General features: G+C 35.5%; 1 protein-coding gene across 4 annotated transcripts in view; it reads right to left on the reverse strand.

Moving 5' to 3' along the window:
• Positions 1-20,693, reverse strand: part of LOC132107686 (platelet-derived growth factor D-like) — a 27,360-nt gene extending 6,667 nt beyond the window's left edge. The window contains exons 1-3 of one of the 4 annotated variants that reach the window (XM_059513837.1): positions 20,599-20,693; positions 4,599-4,785; positions 2,536-2,713 (exon numbers count right to left, since the gene is read on the reverse strand). In XM_059513837.1, coding sequence (XP_059369820.1) covers positions 2,536-2,713; positions 4,599-4,759 — 339 coding nt within the window. In that variant the 5' untranslated portion in view covers positions 4,760-4,785; positions 20,599-20,693. Of the gene's footprint in view, positions 1-2,535; positions 2,714-4,598; positions 4,844-19,862; positions 20,533-20,598 lie in introns of those variants that run through there. The other 3 variants (XM_059513836.1, XM_059513834.1, XM_059513835.1) reach the window with 3 other exon arrangements.
• Positions 20,694-22,392: the final 1,699 nt, after the last annotated feature.

Genomic DNA, 22,392 nt, shown 5'->3' on the forward strand with positions numbered 1-22,392 from the left:
GTCCTACAGAGACGTCCGGAGCAGAGCGGGAATGTGGAAATGTCAGGAATACCGCAGATTCAGGGAATTACACATGATGGATCAGACCGAACAAACTGCCCACCCCTGACCCTGAAGTCCAGCAATTTCAGGGTTCAACCATGTGACTTGGTTACCTTCTTAACATGTTCCTGGTCTTACTGTGAAGGATTCATCAGTGCTTGCTGTTTAAAAAAAAAAAATCTTTCATCAAAATATAATAACTTGCTCTACTTCTGAAACTATATTTCTGCTGACATAACTATGGCTAAGCAGGTGAAGAAAAATATATATAATAGCAGAAAATGCATGCAAAGGCAATTGTTAAAATAGAAAAAAGTTGTAATTATATTTCACAATATTACTGTATTTTCAGTCAAATAAATGCATCCATAATAAGTGACTTTGTTCTGTTTGTTCAGATATTAATGTTACCAACCACAAAACCTGTTACACTTATTTACATGCAATTTATAATCACATATTTCAGTAACACTTTTTTTTTTAAAGTTGTCCTTGTTACACGTTACATGTACTTACTTTTATAATAACACTTAATTATGCATAAACAACATGCAAGTAACCATAAGCCAAAACCTAATCATATATAGTAAGTACTTAATATTACTCAGTACTTAAATTTATACTTACACTAACAATGACAGCTTAAAATGAAGTGTTACCATAATTTCTCTATATTAAAGTATATAAAATTTCACAAAGAAAATAAAAATTCAACATTAAAGCAACATTTTCTGCTGCATAGCCTATTCAGTCTCACATTTAGAAACGTTAATGCGTTGTTCAATGCATCAATTAAGTTAAATATTTAACTTTACATGAACTTTAGGTTAGATAATTAGCACTTTAAAACAGCAGAATGATATCTGTGAAGTTGATTTGAGAATTGTGGATTTTCTCCAAAGAACATGAATATTGAATTCATTTCATGGTTAAAATTATCCTAATTTAAGTCAAGTTGCCTTCTATAGAATAAAAATAAACAAATATAAACTAAAACCCCTCATGCATTATTAGTTCATGACAAAGATGCAAATCTTAGAGACATTCAAGGAAAATTCTCTAATTGTAGTCACAGACCTTGAACCAAAAGGCACAATTATGATATGCAAACATTCACTAATCCCAAAAGACAAGAACAAACATCATCACCATTGGAAACTGGACTATATTTTGAAAAGGACATGAAATAACGCTTACAAAAGGCCTATGAAACAAACACATCATCTTCCTGAAGAGAAACTCTCCACATCTGTTTGTGCCATTAAAAGACACCAACAGCCTTAAAGGAGTAGTACACTCAAAAATATATATTTGCTAAAAATGAAAAAATCATCTACATCTTTGGTGGCCTGAGGGTGAGCACATTTTTAGCAAATTTTCATTTTTGGGTGAATTATTCTTTTGATTTTAAGACATGTTTTTAGCTGTCATTTCTCATTATAGAGCTTCTCCATGTAGATGTGATAGAGAGAGAACTAAACTCAGACTACTCAGTTAAGACAGGGAGGATCTTAAAACATTGCATCAGTGCTTTTACCGCAGTAACACGTTCACTTCAGTCTCACGCTCTCTCACTTTCTTGTACTGTCACTCGCACCTCTCTTTGTCAGTCTTATTCTGGCTCAGAAACAAATGTCTTAATCAAGCCAAACTTTTGTAAGTTCATCTAAGGTAAAAAAGTATTTCAGGTTAGAAGCTGTTACTCTAAGTAGTAGCCACCTAGTAACCACCAACCAGCCATTTATGCTGCGGTGCTCGGGGAGCAGTTGGGGGTTCGGTGCCTTGCTCAACATATTACATATTAATGCTAGCAGCTAGCACCAGATTATCATCGTTTTGGCGTGTTTGGAGAGAAAAGTCATGAGTAGTCAGTCATAAAGCAGGGTGGCTTTAGTCCCAATAAATGTTGTAAAATATTCCAAGAGCATCCGCTTTTCTGCATGCGCACAACAGCTACAGTAAATAAACCTGATATGAAGCAGACAGATCTTGTTACAACCCAACTAATAATTTTACATAATGTTTTTGTGTGTGTGTGTGTGTAATATTTTATGTTTGTAGGGGTTAAGATTTGTTCTCTTCTGCTCACCATTGCAGTTTTTATGTCATCAAAACTAAAACAAAAAAACAGTAATATTGTGAAATGATGTTAAATAACGTTTCTGTGTGAATGTATTGTAATATATCATTTATTTCGTGACCAAACCTGGATTTTTCACATGATCTCCAGAAATCATTGTAATCTGCTGTAAAGTTGCTGCTCAAGAAACATTTCTGATTATTATCAATTTTGAAGACAATTGTGTGGATGAAAATTTGATTCTTTGATAAATAGGAAAGCTTAAAAGAACACCATTTATTTGAAATGAAAACTTTTGTAACATTGTAAATGTCATTTCTGACACTTGATCAATGAATTGCATCCTTGCTGAACAAAGGTATTCATTTCTTTCTAAAATAAACAGCAATAAAACAAACAGCAGAGAAACTCACCAGCAGTGAATACCAGATTTTGAATCCTGGTTTTGCTACAAAGTAATCATCCGATTTGAAGGTGATTTTGATGAGATTTGATTTGGATGTGATCCGTGACGGAGCTCTTTGTCCGCACCAGCGGCCCCAGATGATGGTGCTGATTTCAGAAATATCCTCCACTTCCACATAATCATATCTGCAACACACAAACCTGTCAGTACATCCCCTGCACAGGTGAAGCATAAACACCTGATCAAGCAGATCTGCAGAGCCACCTTAAAAATGCTCTGTTTCTGTACCTCAAATACATTTAAATTACATAAAAAAAATGTATATGATTATAATATCTGCAGTGATTTGGCTGTAATCACAGTTAGAAATGTGTATGTTATTTTAGTATTCTTTATATGCTATTATAGTATCTATTAGTATTTTTTGAATTGGCTGTTATTTACATATTTTCAGTTCGGTTTTAATTCCAATTTAATTTTAGAAGTTTTCTATTAAGCTTTCATTTATTTTTATTGCTTAGTTTGTTGCCAATGCAAAATTTCAAATTTATTCTAATTACAGTTCTTCATCTAATTCTATTTATATTTTCTATTATTTCAGCCTTATTTTAATTAACAAGATTGATTTATAACTTTAGTTTATAATAGCAGTGCTGGCACAGGGTACATACAGTCATACACAAAACCAATGCAGTAATTGGCAATGTGATGTGACGTCATGCTTTTATCTATATCATACAAATTATTCGATTTTACACTGAAATATATATATATATCTGTAATACATTAAGTATCTTTTCTCTCCTTGTTTCACTTCTTGCCTCATTATCATCCTATAAATTCACCTCATCTCTCATCTGTGTTTTTCCTGCTTTATTTTTAGTCTCAATGTCTCGAGGGTCTTTATAAAGTATCAGATTCACAGTAAAACCTCTAACCTCAAGGACAAACCCGTAACCCGAGAGTCACTCCACACACACTGGGCACACTCGCTCTGATTGGCTTTCTGCTCATTAAATATTCATATTATGTTTTAACTCTTCAGGCCTTTATTTCTAGTCCAGAAATGCAGAATGAGAACCAAACCTGTAATTCTCTCACGCATGTTACTTGATTTTACCATGCAGGACATTCATCTGGAGGTCCCAGATTAATGTTTCTATGAATTAATCCGATTTATAGCTATGTAGAGGGCTTTAGGTTTTGATGCTTGTTAAACTGTCAAAATATTTACCATACAGACCAACCCAAAGAGTCAAAAAGACACTTTCACAACAGTTTAAATAGGTCTAATTCATTATTCATAAACGCTTCCATCCAAAGCTCCACCCAATTCTCCGCCTCTGCTTAAAACCTGTAAACAAATCTAATTCATTACTCATGAAATCTTCACCCTGAAGCTCCGCCCTCACATGCAAACTCCATTCTCCACCTCCTCCACTTAAAACATTTACATAGATCTAATTAATTATTCATCAACTCGTTCACCCTGAAGCTCCGCCCTCACATGCAGACTCCATTCTCCTCCTCCTCCACTTAAAACATTTACATAGATCTAATTCATTATTCATGAACTCGTTCACCCTGAAGCTCCGCCCTCACATGCAAACTCCATTCTCCACCTCCTCCACTTAAAACATTTACATAGATCTAATTCATTATTCATGAACTCGTTCACCCTGAAGCTCCGCCCTCACATGCAGACTCCATTCTCCTCCTCCTCCACTTAAAACATTTACATAGATCTAATTAATTATTCATCCACTCGTTCACCCTGAAGCTCCGCCCTCACATGCAGACTCCATTCTCCTCCTCCTCCACTTAAAACATTTACATAGATCTAATTCATTATTCATGATCTCGTTCACCCTGAAGCTCCGCCCTCACATGGAGACTCCATTCTCCTCCTCCTCCACTTAAAACATTTACATAGATCTAATTCATTATTCATGAACTCGTTCACCCTGAAGCTCCGCCCTCACATGGAGACTCCATTCTCCTCCTCCACTTAAAACATTTACATAGATCCAATTTATTATGAACTCGTTAACCCTGAAGCTCCGCCCTCACCTGCAGACTCCATTCTCTGCCTCCTCCAGTCCAAACTGAGCATCGAATTCCAGCAGGATGCGCATGTGGGGCGGCGAGAGCAGTTTCCATGACAACAGCAGGTTTCGGGGGTATGAGTTGGGGAAGCGCGGGCTCTGGACGTGACCTCCGCCCTTGACCATTACGACCTCTTCCTTCCGGTACAAGTCTGTGAGGTGATTGCTGTCTGTTACTGGTCACAACTTGGACAGGTTAGTGTGTTTCCTCTCAGACAAACAAATAAACAAACAGACAAACATGGATATACACAAATACAACACATACAAATGTTAGAATCCATTTCATTTCAGTTCAGTTCATCCCAGTTCAGTTCAGAAAACAGCATATATTCAGTTCAAATTGAATTCTCTTCAGCAAAATAGACCATTTTACTTCTAATTCTCTTGAGGAAACAAACTAAAAGCACTTTAGATCCACAGCAAATGAACGCCCCTCAAAACTGTCTTCGTTTGAAGAACTTAATTCACTTCTAGTTCCATTTAGGATGTAAAGTAAATTTGCTTCTGATGCTCTTTATGAAGTGATCTGAATTCATCTGAAAGTCACTTTAGATTCAATCCAGATCTAAAGTAAATTAAATTCACTTCTAATTCTCTTTACAAAATAAAAGAGACTTCTAACTCGGCTCAGGAACTGATGTTTATTTATTTCTGAAGCTCTTTGGAAAATTATCACTTCAGGAAAAGAAGAGATTTCACTTTGGATACACTTAAAAAAAATTTATTCTGTTCAGTAAGAGATAAGTATTTACTTCTGATGCTATTTGGGAAATGATCTAGATTCACTTCTGATTCTCTTCTGTTCACTTTTAAAATTGACATCAGGAAAAGAGCTAAAGTCATGTTTGATTCTTTTCAGCAAATTGACTTCACATGCTTCTGAATCTAATTATAATAAGAATTTGTAAACTTCTAATTGTTCAAAAAAAAAAAAAAAAAAAAACGAGAATTTACACCTGATCCGTTTTTTTAAGCGACCCGAATTCACTTCTAATTCACTCCCAAAAAATAACAATTCACTTATAAATCTTATCAGGAAAAGAACAAGTCACTTGACTCTCTTCAGGAAAAAAAAATTGCTTAATTATTTTTTAATTCTGTTGAGGAAGTAAAAGGAGTTAACACAGATTCTTCTGGGAAGTGATCTGAACTGACTCCTGATTCTCTTTAGAAAAACAACAAAATTCACTTTTGATTCTTTTGGGGGAAAGAACATGAATCACTTAATTCACTACAGAAACATGAACTGAATTAACATCTGATTATAAAGAAATAACCTGAAATCCCTTCTGATACTCTTCAGCACATACAATCAGAATTTGAGCTTAATATCTGAACTGATTTCACTGAAATGGACCACAGAATCTCCGACAGAGACAAACACACACGAGAGAAGACAGAAATGGAGAAATGGTGACAGGTCTATAGAAAAAGACAGACGTGCTTTTAGCCCACAAAAGTAAATTATTAAAAATAGCAGATATTATGCAACAGGAAAACAAAGATCATTCAATGTGACAGTTCATGAATCTTTAAATCAGACCAATGAGCACATCTGATCGCTGTAAAGAAAACTAAAGAATTCATGGTTCACTAAACGAAAGTGACGACATCGTCGACGGTGACCTGATATGATGTCAAAATGATGCAGCCATGATGATTTTTTCATTTCCAAAAGCTCCTTGACTCAAGACCACCATAGCATTCAGATTCACACGCACACACACACACGCACCCACACACACACACACACACACACACACACACACACACACACACACACACACACACACACAGTGTTTACTGATCCATACACACAGCAAACACTTGTAATTATGGCTATACTGCAGGAACAGAGCCACCATCCATCACCATGACAAGCTGCTGACCAATGAGCTTTTAAATGAACTTAACACACAGGAATAAGGCCGCTGTAGCTTGCTCTCTCTCTCCCTCACACACACACACACACACACACACACACTACTCGCTTATTTCACGTCTATAAGGGTGATACCGAGAGACAGTCTAGCAGCTTTCAGTTTAACAGCCTCATTTACACAATCTCACACACATCGTAATTCTTTTAACACCAATTTGCTTCAACTTTTTAAGAATAAATACACACTGTACATACACACTCATCACGAACACACACACAGCTCTAAAAGTTTGGCGTGTTAAACTATGAGCTGTCATCTGTTATTGTGAAGAGCTTAAATGTTCATGACAGGAATCAGGACAGAAGAAAGTAGGTTATGTTTCAAAAAGCAGTCAGTTGCCTCACTGTCTACTGAATACAGTACACACGTCTAAGACAAAAACCCAACAGAAAGAGAACCTCATTAATGGTTTAAAATGTGATACATGGCAATTAACGATCATCTGATAAGGATAAAAATACACAGCACTCACAAATTAGTGAGTAAAATTAGGTAAAATGTCAATTTTTAACTTGATTTAATTCATTTTACCATTAATATCAGGATTAAGTGTACATTTTATTAGGTAATATTGTGCATTTTTAATTCTATTTATTGTGTTAATCATCAAGTTAAGTGTATTACAAGTACATTTAATTAGGTAATACAGTCATTTATTTTATTTTATTTTATTTAATTAGGTCTGGCATTAAATTACAAGTGTATTTATGTAATTTGGTTAGGGCTGGGTATTGTTCAAAATCTTTCGATCCGTTGTCAGTTTCGATACCTCAGTTTCGATACCGGTTCGTAACGATACTTTTTTCGATACCATATGTTTTAAAATCCATTTCAACATCAACACAAATACATTAAACACAAAACTTTTATTTTTCACCTTAATCAAAACAAATTCTGGTAACACTTCACACTCAGGATAACATTATTAATACAAGTGGTTGTGCTTTTTGGATAGGGGTGCGCCATTCAGGGGCGGACTGGGACCAAAAAGTTGCCCTGGACTTTCTGGCCCACAGCAGCCCACGCAAACGCCCGTTTTGATGTCATTTATTAATTTAATTTATTCATTCGAGATGTTCAATAATAGATAATCTTTGGTTCGGTAATACAAGTTCATGATCCAATTAGTGAACCAATGATTCTTTTGAGTCAATCTTTTAAAATAATAATTTATTTTGTTAAACGAAACCAGTGTGGAAACCAGTGTTTCACAAACTGGATAGATCTAAGGTGCAGGGCTCGCAAAATCATTAGCCCCACATCCCGGGGCTATTGTGTTTTCCAGTCCGATGGGCTATCGTAAATAGTGATGTAAAATTCCTAACTTGCTTCGCGTTGTTCACTCGCTTGAAGGGGTGAAACGGATCGTAGCTGATCGTTTGCACTTGTTTCTAAATATTGCTGATTCAACCGTTTTAAACAATTCACACGCGTTCGGAGCTTGCGCTCACTCATTCAAAGCACACGCTGCGAGCAGCATTTCAGACAATGCACATACAGAGAATGAATTCATCTTTCGCGTATCGTAACTTCTGAATGAACACTTACACACACAATTATATTCTCAAATGTATTCTCATAAACAGTCGGTTATGTTTTAAGTGAACCTATACAGTGGCCTGCTGCTTAGAGAAATTTCGTTGTACCGGATAAATCTGTCTCTCTCTCTCTCTGTTTTTTAGACGACGTGAAAAGGCTTGTTTCAAGATACGCAATGGAGTAGACCAAACTAAACAGGAAGGGAGGGCAAAACACTCATCCAAAACAAATGCTTCATATTAACACCGGCTATGGTTGCAATACTCTTATCGCATATGTTGCACTTTGCTGACTCGGCATCCACCTTTATAAAGTGTAGCAATACTTAAGACCTCTTTGGCATTGTAAAACGGAAAAGTTTTGAGAAAAACAATTACACTGGTGTTGTGTGACTGCAAGTATTCTCAGAAATCCTCCCAGTCACGTCACGTGGTTGTGGCCAGCCAATCACGACGAATTTAAGTCCTTACATGCACGTATGCTACAAGCTCACACAAACACAGCCGCTTGGCAAAAAAAAAAAAAAAAAAAAAAAAAAGAACGGCCGCTTGGCTTTTGGAACCGAAATTCGGCACCGAAAGATAAATAATTTTTCGATACTCATAGTATCGAAGTTTTTCGTTCGATACCATAAAGGCATCGAAGTTCGGTACCCAGCCCTAAATTTGGTCAATATTTAATTTGTTTTTATTCTGTTATATCAGTAAATTCTGGTATTGTGTCAACTACAAGTATGTTTACTGAGGTGATATGGTCGGCAGCCATATCACCCTGGAGCCCAAGACCGGTTTCCCACTGAAGCTAAGCGGGGCTGAGCCTGGTCAGTACCTGGATGGGAGACCTCCTGAGAAAACTAGGTTGCTGCTGGAAGAGGTGCTAGTGAGGCCAGCAGGGGGTGCTCACCCTGTGGTCTGTGTGGGTCCTAGCGCCCCAGTGTAGTGATGGGGACACTATACTGTCAACAAGCACTGTCCTTCGGATGAGACGTTAAACCGAGGTCCTGACTCTCTGTGGTCATTAAAAATCCCAGGATGTCTTCGAAAAGAGTTGTGTGTGACCTCGGCATCCTGGCTAAATTCGCCCATTGACCTCCGACCATCATGGCCTCCTAACAATCCCCATGTCTACTGATTGGCTTCATCACTCTGTCTCCTCTCCTCCAGTAAGCTGGTGTGTGGTGGGCGTTCTGGCGCACTATGGCTGCCGTCGCATCATCCAGGTGGATGCTGCACACTGGTGGTGGATGAGGAGATATTCCCAGACTATGTAAAGCGCTTTGAGTGCCTAGAAAAGCGCTATATAAATGTAATGAATTATTATTATTATTATGGTCCATTTTTAACTTGATTTAATTCATTTTATCATTAATATCTGGATTAAATGTAAATTTAATTATGTAATTGTGCATTTTTTATTATATTTAATGTGTAATTCATCACATTCTATTCTTAAGTGTATAACAAGTATATTTAATTAGGTAATACGTCTTTTTTATTTATTTAATTTAGGTCTGGTATTAAATTACAAGTGCATTTAATTTTGTAATATGGTTAATTTTTTTGTATCAATAAATCTGGTATTGGGTCAACTACAAGTACGTTTAATGAGGTAATATGGTAAATTTTCAGTTAGATTATATTTTTTATCTTTATTTTCTTAAGTGAATTACAAGTATTTTTACTTAAGCAATATGACTAATTTTTAACTTTAATTTGTTTTATCTGTAAATTCAGATATTAAATTATAGTGTATATATATATAAAAGTATATCTAATTAGGTAATATGGTCACTTCTTAACTAAATGTATTTTTTTAATCATTTAGTCCTGGTATTAAGTAAATATTATAATATTTAAAAAGTATGCAAAACGTATATTATAATCTCTCTAATAGGGCTGGGATAAACGATTATTTTTTTAAACGATTAATCTAGCGATTATTTTTTCGATGCATCGATTAATCTAACAATTAATTTTCCGGACCGATTTGATTTCGATTATCTCCCCATTAATTGACTACTAACAATTTATACATGTTGATTTACATATCTGAATGAAAAAACATCAATTCCTTAACATTGCAATATATGTTTATTGCTCTTAAAATTACAAAATAAAAGACTGACTAAGAATGCATTACTTTGCACTTGTATAGAGATAGCATTCAATAAAACCTTGAAGCCTTGAAAACGCATAGCTTACTGAAACAAGCTTACTGAACACATAGGGCCTAGCTTACTGAAAAAAAGTTCTTCTTTCAGATGAAAATAACAACAACTTGATGTCTAGTATTCAATAAAAAAAGGTCACCCAAAATACTTGTTTAGAGCAATTGAAAGAATACAGTAACCAATGTAAACTTGAGGGCTTTAAGCTAATACAGAGAGTGCTTTTACAAAAAAAACAAAAAAAAAAAATTAACAGTGGGAGCCAGCAGCCTGTCATGCTCCACGTGAAACTTTGGCGTTCCGCCCTTTTTCTATCGTGTCTAATGATTTTGGTTAATATGATTTTGGTTAATATGCAGTAGGGAGGGAGAGAGAGAGAGAGAGAGAGAGAGAGAGCGCTCGTGTAGTTTGAAGACTGTGAGTGCGCGAGCGCGCGTGAAACTTTGGCGTTCCGCCCTTTTTCTATCGTGTTTAATGATTTTTGTTAATATGCACGAGGGAGAGGGAGAGAGAGAGAGAGAGAGAGAGAGAGCAAGACAGCGCTCGTGTAGTTTGAACACTGTGAGTGCGCGAGCGCGCGTGAAACTTGGGTGTTTCGCCCTTTTTCTATCGTGTTTAATGATTTTGATTAATATGCACGAGGGAGAGAGAGCAAGAAGCGCTCGTGTTGTTTGAAGACTGTGAGTGCGCGCGCACAGCCGGGGCTCTCTCTCGTACGCGCCATATCACTGTCACTCACCGATCAAATAACGCTTTGACAGCCGCCAAAAAAAAAGATCAATGCAGAAAAACCCCTGGATTGGTTATATAACGTTGGACAGAATGTTGATCCGGCCATCACGTATATTCAGCGCACATAAAGTAAAGGTTTGGCAAACGTTTTTTAGAGAAATAAAAACAGGTCGACGAATCGATGCGCACATTTTGCGTCGACGTATTTTTTGCGTCGACGTCATTGAAGACCTTGATGCGTTGTCCCAGCCCTACTCTCTAGGTTTTGTCAGCTCAATGTTATTGCCGTTAACTATCCAAACCATCCAAAAACAATTATTTTTATTTAAGTTAAAGGTGAAATTTAATAAAATATATATACACACACATATATATATACATATATATATACACGTTCAATGAAAAACATAAATTAAATCAAAATTGCATTGGCAACTAACTGAAATACGTTTAAAATTAAGCCATACAAATTCTAGCTGGAAACAAATAAAAACTAAGATTAAAATAAAATATTAAATGAAAAAAAATAAATAAAATAAAATCAAACCTAATTAATAACATAAAAAAAACTTATAAAAAAGCTTATTTGAAATATTAATAATGTACATATATACTACTAAAATAATGCTGTATGCCAGTGGTTTTCAACCTGTGGGCCGATTAAAATAAATAATAATATTGTTAATATATGTAAAAATGCCCAAGTTATAACATAATAACATCATTTCATATATATGATTAAATAACAAAAAAAAAATATTAAACTGTAACTTTGCTTCCACTATTCGAGTTCGCTGATTGGTTTAAGAATAAACCACCAATTAATATTTTAGTTGCATATGCTACAGAACAACAAATTCAAACATGCATAAATGGCTATCAACATGTTTCCTCCTGACTGCTTGCTCCGCTGACTGTCTACCCGCTGCCGAGCTCTGGCTGGATCTAGTCTGGATCTAGTTTTCCCATTTTGCTGAGCGGTGCCAGCCAGAGTTATTTTCTGTTTGCCAGTTCATTCTAGGTCTGTGCGATTAATAGAAATAGTCATAAAATCAAGATTTGAGCGTGCACGATTTCTAAATCACTTTATAGCACGATTTTCCCTGGCCCTGACCTCCCGTAGTATGCTATCCGATCCAATCAGAATGCAGCGCTACAAGCGCGAGAACAGAACAGAGACTGGACATATGCCTAACTCCAGGTTCACACACTGTCTGTGATGCGCCTTTTTTCCAAGCCTATGTAAGTGGATCAGAGCATTCACACTGCATGCGGTAAAAGGCTAGAAATAAAAACGTGCGAAAACAATTAATATCTAGCACATGAGCATGGAGAGAGAGTTGTGAGTGTGAGTTTTTTGCCACAAGTCTAGAAATTTTGTTACACCTTTACTATAGGGAATATTTTGACTTATGTCTGTTCTAGAGACGTTACAACATTTTGATAAAGCTCTAATTGGTTTTCTTTTGGAAATATGTTTCAAATTCATCCTGAATGCATTTATGACTGTAAAGCATATCCGTGTGCGTCAAAATTGCGAAATCAAATTGCAAAATTGATCGAAGAAATGGCGATAGTTTTATTTTTGTCCATATCGCACAGCCCCAGTTTATTAAATAAATAAAGTTAACAATCTAGCTTCTGAGTACCGAGTTATTAACCCAACAATGGCGGGGTCAGTTAATTGTTTTGCAGTGGGCCACACAAACATATGTGTTTGCTTGTGTGGGCCGCGAGTTGAAAAAGGTTGGGAACCACTGCTGTATGTCATCCATGATAGATTGCTTTTACTGGGCTTGTTGCAATTCATTATGTGCTTTTAGTCAAAGGAATTTAGTCGTTGATAAATGAGTCTTTCATAGTCAGAATAAATAATAGATAGATCTCATTATACATCATCAAAAGGTATGTGCTGTGTTGAAGTGTTTTGAACAGACATATTTCTACATCGACGAGCAGAGAAAAAAATAAAACAAATCTAGACATGCATGCATGTGTGAGATCCTGAATAATGCCTGACTGTGTGTGTGTGTGTGTGTGTGTGTCTGGCTCACAATTAAGGTCATCCTGGTCAAGAACCTCCCATTTAGACAGGAACAGACCGTCTGATTGACATATAAAGCGATCACAAAGTTCATTGTGTTTTAATTTGCCTTTTAGGGTCAAGTTTATCAGAAATACTTAATACTATACTAACTTACACTAGCAAGTTTTTTAACAGTTAGACTTTTAATGCTTTTTTAAAGAAGTCTCTTCTGATCACAAAGCTGCATTTATTTGATCCAAAATACAGCAAATATAACATTTTGAAAATATTTTGAAATATTTTTACCATCTAAACTAACCATTTTCTATTTGAATGCATTTTAAAATGTAATTTATTCCCGTGGTTTCAAAGCTGAATTTTTTTAACATCAAAAATTTTTATGGTTCATAAACATTTGACTGCAAGTGCACATAAAAATAAAAACTCAAACAATACTACGATAGCAACTAACTCTCAAATATAATCGATCAGCAATCAGCAGATACAAAGCGCAGTTATTGGTGCACATACGCTGGTTATCATATTTGCAATACAGAACATAACTCCACGATTAATCCCCGATAAAACCTCGTGCTTTGTTAATCTGAACAATTTATTTAGACTGTTTATTTAATGCGATCATGCACACACTTTAATAAAGCCAAATCAGTTTTTGTCACAAGTAAATACGTTCGTTGATTTAAGACATAACACATAAGACACTCTTTTTCGCCAACTGCTGGCGTATTTGTGTAATATGAAGAAATGGTCACTGAACGAATCAATGAATGAATCATTTTGGTGAACGAACTGAAAATCAACGAGTCTCTTGAAAAAAATCAACATTTCCACCACTAAATTCCATGCAACATAAATGGATTTTTAAAATTTTATTTTTTAGTGGCCCGCCCCGCAATAAAGTGCCAATTTCTTAAAATTATTACAATACCTTATTACAATAAAATAAAAACATGCCCAGATCATATTTGATTCTAAAATTAGACAAATATAAACATGTAAAATAAATAAATAATAATGTAATGCACGCCTCTGGAGCAACTAGGGGTTAAGTGTCTTGCTCAGGGACACATTGGTGTCTCAGAGTGGATTCGAACCCGGGTCTCTCACACCAAAGACGTGTGTCTTATCCACTGCGCTAACACCACCCGCGCATCACTACTATCTACCTATACAATTTGTTTATATATAAAATAAAAACATGCCCACATCATATTTGATTCTAAAATTAGACATAAATATAAACATGTAAAATAAATAAATAATAATGTAATAAAAAAAACATATATTAAGATATGAAAATTAAAAGTGAAAATTAAAATATGAAGAAAAAAAATGCATTAAAGAAAGAAACCATATTTTTCGTAAACAAAAAAGGCCATTAAAATTATGCAAAATATATTTTATTTTTCTCTCTATTTTCTCTCCAGATAAATCCATCTGAAGACATGAAGAATTTCCTAGGACAGGAGTTCAGAAAGCAAATGTGTTTCTATTGACAGCTAGAGGTCAGAGGTCAAACACGGGCATAAAACTTTATGAGTCATCGTGTATGTGTGTGTGACCCTGCTGTCAGACAGTTTGAGCTGAACTTACAGAAGCATCGATGCACGACACACTCAGACTCTCACCCTGAGGACGTGTGTGTGTGTGTGTGTGTGTGTCCATCTACTTGTAGTTTCTCTCACCTCGCGTGCTGCTCTGTGCTTGAGTGAGAGATCATGCTGAAACTGTTACACTGTTGGAACCCAAAGCAGAATCTATTTCTGGACGTCTAGAGCCACACAAAACACACGTAATATCAGCACACTCGCCTCAGTTTATTAGTGCTCTAACATTCTATTGGAACGTTTGTTCTCGGATCCATAGCAACCAAATGTTCCATCAGGATTGATTGTGAAGAAGTTGAATGACATCATTAACAGACTCCTGCATTTGCTGCCATGCCAGGTCTGTTAAATAGGATTATTTTGATAGATTTTATGATTTAACAACATAATATTGAAAAATCCTAAATTAATGAATGCATAAATAGAATTTTACATTTTATAAATCAACTAAAACTGAAAAAAAGTTTATAAAAATAATGTATTATTTTGCATGGTGTATCAGAATTATTGTAACTGTATAAAATCATAATTAAAAACATACACAAACTACTAAATATTAGAAAACAAAATAACAAAAAATAAAATCTGCAAAACCCAGATAATGCATAATATATATAGTTGCATACAAATACATGTCTACACATAATTTAGTGATTCAAATGATATATATTTTGCAAAGAAAGCGAGACCTATTTATTCTAGTAATCTTTTTTTCTACTTACATTATATCCCCAAATTCTCATTACTATAATGCATTCAGATGTTTATGGTTAGAAGAGAAGAGAAGAGAAGAGAAGAGAAGAGAAGAGAAGAGAAGAGAAGAGAAGAGAAGAGAAGAGAAGAGAAGAGAAGAGAAGAGGATTATTATAATTAATGATAACTCAAGCCACACCTTTCTTTAATTTCAAGCACATCATTATTTTGCTATTCAGAAGTCTGTTTACATTTTTAAATAACCTGTTTGATTGTACAGAGTTTGCTATTGGAATAATACTGTACTGTTTGAGCTACTGTAATCTAACATAAACAATATGCTCTTATTGATTGACTCTGAATCACTTTGCAGCACGTTTTCTGCATTAATTATATTACAGCAAATACAAACGGCCGTGATCCTGGGAGAATCTGGGAAAGGAAAGAGTTTAAGTGGCTGTTTATATTCCTTACAAGGTGCTGATGCTGAACAGTATGAACATATTACTGCAAAAATAAAAACTCACAGGAAACAAGCCTCCAGTGCACAGGACATGTTCAGCACAGATAATGAAGCGCTTTATGAGGAGAGTGTTGACCGCACACACACACACACACACACACACACACACACTAAAGCCATCACTCGTGAGAAAGTAAATCGATTAGTGTTCAACTGCAGCATCATGAAAGCCAAGCCTTCAACACTCCAGTCAGCTCTTATAAACACACGCTGGATACAGACTTCACCTCCACCCCTTGTGTTTTACTCACATGGCATCGGACTTATTAAAAAAAGAAAATAAGGTTTGCTTCCTGAGCAACTACCATTTCAACTCGCTATCAACAGATGCTGTAACTTGGACAATTTCCCCCCAAAAATTACATTTTAACTTTTTCCCAAATTCTGTTTTGTGTTGTAATTTTTCTGGATTTTCTTACAAACAAAACCTATTTTTTTATTTCTATGAACTTATAAAACTTTAATCATTTAATACAGTTGTAACAATATTAGGGAAAAAATGTTTTATTTTTTATTTACCAGTAGAAACTGTGAATTAAAAACTTTATCAATTACATTTTTTTAACAGTAAATTTTTCATATTTATTTATTTATTTATTTATTTATTCATATTTAAGGTTATGTACTTAATGGTTTTTATACAAATACATCAAAACAAAACAAAAAACAAATAAATAAAAAGTTACAACTTTACCAATTTAATAGATTTGATTAGATTATGAACAGTATTTTTGTTTTTTATTTTACAGTGTAAAACAAATTTATAAAAGAAAAAGAAAGAAAAAAACATTGGTAAGTCAATAAGTCAATTAATAATTTAACAATTTTAAGAGTACAGCCCCATGAGGTCCGTGTAACGCTTTGCAGTGCTTTGTTCAATTTGCACCATCAAAATTAACAAAATTAAAAAAATATATTTTTTCCATTTCTTTGGAATAATTCACTAACAGATAATTGTTTCTCAGTTTAATTTTCAATTCTACAATCTTGGGTTGTTGCGTCCGAGTCTGATTTTTGAACAAACATAAAAAATTACTCATTGCTGTTTTGCATATTCATTACGGGGCTAAAGAACACAATTTTTTTTCCGGGATCACCTGCATTTTGTCCAATAACAATATAAGACGATATAAGAAAAATCAGAGATGGTTGAAATGTCCTTTGAAATATATATATATATATATATATATATATATATATATATATATATATTAGGGGTTGCACGACTACTGATTTCTGCTAGTCGATTTCTTATTTAAAAACTCGACTACTCGTTGTTAATGCTATAAATGAAAAGACATTAAATAGCTCTTATCAATAAACGGTTATTAATTTATATCCTAATTACATATAGATAATAAAAAAAAAAATCATAAATTATGATATTATATGTTAAATTTTCATGTAGGCTAACAGACCCATGAAATCTGTATTATGTTTTTACAAATTCTATAAAACTTTTCTGGCTCCTGCCTTTTTAAGATTTAACAAATTTATCATCAAAAACTGTGGTAATCAAATGAATGTTAAACTTTTATTTAACCTGTTACCTGGCTTTTAAAATGCAAATCACATGAAAATACAACAATTATTTTCCTCACAACAAAAACACAATTTTTGTTTTTGTCAAATAAAGTGCTGAAGCAGACAGCTGGGAATACATTGGGAAAACGGGAATTTGCAAAACATTGTGAATGACTGCCAATCAAATTTTGCAGCGATTCGAGTATTTGATCTATTTTTCTCGAATTAACTTATGTACAACATTGTTTCTAGAATAAGTTGTCTGCATGCTGTAAAATCACAGATATAAAGGGAATAAGAGCTCAAAGATGTCTGATTTCATGAGGAAACTGAGTTAATGGAGATGATGAAACATGGCCACCCTGAGACACACACACAGATCCAATGACTTCATCACACAGATCTGCGACTGAGGGCTCTGTCATTTTGTCTGTCAAGCTTTAGAACTACTTTTACAGCCATGGATTCACACACACACACACACACACACACACACACACAGTGACTAACTGAAGCCTGATGTGGTTTCTGTTAAAAACGATGAAAGAATGTGCACTAGCAGACAGCTGTGTGTGAGACACAGACAGAAATATGCTGAGTGAAGATGCATCCTCCTGTCTGCATGTAAAAATGACAGAAAACAGGCCACCGCACACACACACACACACACACACACAACTAAATAGAAACACATTGAAACATTGAAGTTACAGACTTTTTTGTTCATACTGTATACTCATACAGAATCAGGCCACCTGCAAAGCACACAGACACACACACACACACACACACACACACAATGAAACAGGAACAATAATTCCTTCCACAATTCAAGAAGTGTGTGTGTGTGTGTGTGTGTTTGGTGGGGAATCCCATACCAGATTCCTCATCACTGATGGCTGGGTGTGAACCGGGACACCCTGTGACTCACCGTCTTAAAATAACTATATTTCAGCTGTTTTACCACACACACACACACACAGCTCAACATTTCTGTCACAGATGCTCAAACACGACAACAGCCACATCACACACACACGCACACACACACACACACACCTGTGCAAGGGTAGCTGACACGTCAAATGGTGCAAATTGTTTCAAGTACAACTATTTAAACATAATTTCCTAATTCTTTCAATTTGATTTTGTTCATGCAAAGAAATCGTGCATGGAATTTTAAGGTAAAAATGTCAAAAACACAAAATCATTACAATTAAATTAAAGTGAAAACAGAAAATACAAAAGCAAAACAAACAAAACAATTCTTAAAAAGCCCGATTGCAATTTTTAAGGTCTCATGAATTGAGAGCAAGGTTACTTGAAAAGTAAAACTTTTCAAAAAAATAAAATAAAAACTTTAGAGATTAAAAACCACAACAAAATCACTAATTTGTGCCTAGAACGTTTTAAATCTTGTGTCATTAACAATAAATAAAATGATTCAGATACCACATATATTTTGAATAATTTATGGTTCGTTTAAATAGTCTTGCGGTGTGATAAGTGAAATATTAAAAAGTACAAATTATGCACTGCAAGACTATTTAAATGAACCATAAATTATTCAAAATAGAACTTTTAAAAGTAACATTCCCATAATACTTTAAAAAAATGATACGATGGAGTGTTCCCTTTACGTTTGCACAACCAAGAAAAAAAATGGTTTTAAACATGCATTATTAAAACAATGTTTAATTAAAACAAAACATCATTCATGGAATGTTTTTTTTTTCTTCTGAAGCATTTTAGTTGAACGTTCATCTAACATTAAGCCTTGCTACTTGTTTCTTTTGAATGTTCACTGATCATTCTCAAAATGTTTGCAAAATGATTAGATGTAATGTTCACTTAAAGCTTGCACAACCCAGATACAAATAATAATAATAATAAAAAAAAATCTTTCGTTCATGTTTAAAACAACACTTTGTTCACAGAACATTGTTCTTAAACATTTTAGTTAACATTCAGATAAAATTCTTAATCATTAAAAAGGGTTTAAAACAATACTTTATGGAACGTTTATGTTTCTCCTGCACCATTTATTTCAACGTTTATCTAACGTTCAGAAAACATTCAAAAGTAGCATTCCCATTATGTTTGCAAAAATGTAGGTTTGCATAACAAACAAACAAAGAAAAAAGATTTTCAAACATATCAAACATGACTTTTTCAAAGAGATCATTCAGGCACAAAGTGTTCATAACTTAAAGGTAACGTTAACAAACGTTCTCAGACCAAATATTGTTTGGTCGACAGCTAGTGTGATGAACTTCTACACCTGCTAGCTAGAACACCTGTGTGAACTTGAGAGTTCATGCATGCACTAAAAAGTTGATTAATACGACAGCGAGACTTCAAAAAGGATGAAAAGAGAAGAATTTGAGCTCAGATGACACTCGCTTTAGTGTCCTAAATTACTTGTGGGGTCACAGTGTCTTCCGAACTTACCATTGCTGCGTGCGTTAGGAGCCCTCAGCGCTTTGGAGGACATCACCTGGGCCTGTGTGGCGTAGTTCTCAGCGCTCAGCGCCGCGATGAGGGAGCACACGAGCAGCCACATGATTTGGAACCGAGCCGTCTGTTGATGCGTGATGCAGAAGCGCCACATGGACACAGAGTTTCGTCCGCAGATCCGGAGAACCGGTTCATATAAACCACGCCGCGGAATCCAAAACCTCCAACTTTATCTGCTAATGTCCCGTTTGACCCCGAGCTTATAATTCCAACAGAATACTTACCATTCCTCCTTGAACATTTACGGAAACTCGAGGGCGCGAGAAAAGTGTCTTGGCAACAATAACGCGCGCGGGGTGCCGATGGATTCCCAGAGTTCAGACATCAAACTCCTGCTGAAAGATCGGGTTGCTGAGAGATGGAAGGAGAATGAAAGGAAGCCCAGGAGGGCTGTACCCCCTTCATCCAGTCAGGACTAGGAAATAACGCCCGTTAGCGCGTTTTACTGAGTGTTTGCGGGAATACTTTTCCTCGGTGCGTAACGCTGCCACGCTTTTCCTGTTTGTTTCGCCGCAAGGAAAGTTTTGAGCTTCCCTGAGGAGAAGCAACAAACGGGATTCAAACATTCAGCAGACTGCAGGCCATGACTTTAATTCAGCGTTCAAACTCTTAGAGAATTCTAATGGATACAAATATAATTTAGTAAGTGCTTACTTATGAACAATTTCACCTCATCGGATGCAGACATTTCCACTCTGGGATCTCTGAGTTATTGAAAGTGTTTGCTATGGAATAAAAACCCACTATAGTCACTGCATACTGCCTACCAATAGAACGTGAAGATACGCTTGTCACATGACCTCATCACGTGTGCTTAATTCCGCGAGTTAAATTTAAATTAAATGTATGCATTCAGCAGATGCTTTTATCCAAAGCGACTTACAGTGCATTCAGGCGAACAGTTTTAACCTAACGTGTTCCCTGGGAGTCGAACCCACAACCTTGCGCTGCTAACGCAATGCTCTACCACTTGAGCCACAGGAACAATAAAGTTGCATTCATTCACATATTTTAGCATTCAATATTCTGTTAAGGTTAAATGCAATATTTATTAAAAAGGACAAACTATCAACAAAATCTGTCAGCATTAATTCATAAAGTGTCAATGAGTAAACATTTAATCTAAATACAGATTTCAGGAGAGCACAACAAGAGATGAAATCATCCAGGGTAAACAGACTTCAGGTTCTCACATGTATTTTGTGCCATGTTTGGGGAAAACCCTGCAGAATTAAGGTCTAGCTCTGAGTGAGAGTAATAAAGCTGATCTGATCCAGACTGTAACTGCTTTCCCGGCCCGGTCCAGTTCTGAGCTCAGGGTGTGTGTGTGTGTGTGTGTGTGTGAGGTGTTGTGGGTAACCAGGACCAGTGTACATTACATAGTGTTGACACAGAAACTCTAGCATACATCCTGATGTTTATCTTAGTCTTTTTATTTCTCTCTTTCTCTCACACTCACACACTCCGAGTTTATCTAAATGTGTTTGTACAGGAAACAGCCTGTTTATATTCTCCCTTTGCACTAAACACACGTTTGCACAGATACACTAATGGACAACACACCCAAAGAGTGTTTTATCTAAGAGCTGCACGTGTATTTTTTAATGGTGTTTACTCATACTGCATTTACAGTTCCAACACTAAGTATTAAACACCCCACAGTGTTTATGCATAAGACATGAATAATTCCTTAAATCTGTCTCTTTTTACCTGAGCCTAGCAACCATTTTAGTAAATGCAATTTAATACACCTTAGCAACATCCGGGTAACCATTAAAGAATGCACTAAAAAGCACTCAGAACACCCAGGCAGCATACCATTTAAGTAACCACATAGCTAACATTAGCAAGATCCTGGCAAGCATTACGCAATGCACTGAAAACCACTCAGAATGCCCCAGAAACCAGAACATTTTAGTAACCACATAGCAATGCATCTGAGAACACCTAAGCAACATCATAACAGCACACTAGCGACCAGACCATTTAGTATCCACGAAAGCCGGGTTTTCATTCAAAGTTGCAAATTTAACTTATGCTCAAAATTGGAATATCACACAAAACATTTGCGAATGAGTCAAAGAGAACAAAATGGTCACTTCCTGATAAACTGGCACTATATATCACTAAGAAAAGTAGGAGAAGCTACTGAATATAATAACTTTCCTATGACTTGCACCTCAGAACAAGCAGACGAAACAATGAATGCGGTTATTGCTTTCAGAGGTGGATGCTGCTGTTTGGGAACGCAGTTGTTCTGGAGGGCAATTCTACAGAAAAACTTTGATGACAGACAGATATAATGACATTTCAGATGCTGTGGAACAAGATCAGTCCACAGGTTAGTCAGGATTTACCGTCCCACAGCGCAGTCACATACATTTTTTAATGCGCTTGAAGGAATTTATTCGCAAAATACATTTCCATCTCCCATTATTCGCATTAACCGAATTAAGTCAAAAAC

The sequence above is a fragment of the Carassius carassius genome, chromosome 28 (genome assembly GCF_963082965.1).
Source record: "Carassius carassius chromosome 28, fCarCar2.1, whole genome shotgun sequence".
NCBI lineage: Eukaryota > Metazoa > Chordata > Actinopteri > Cypriniformes > Cyprinidae > Carassius > Carassius carassius.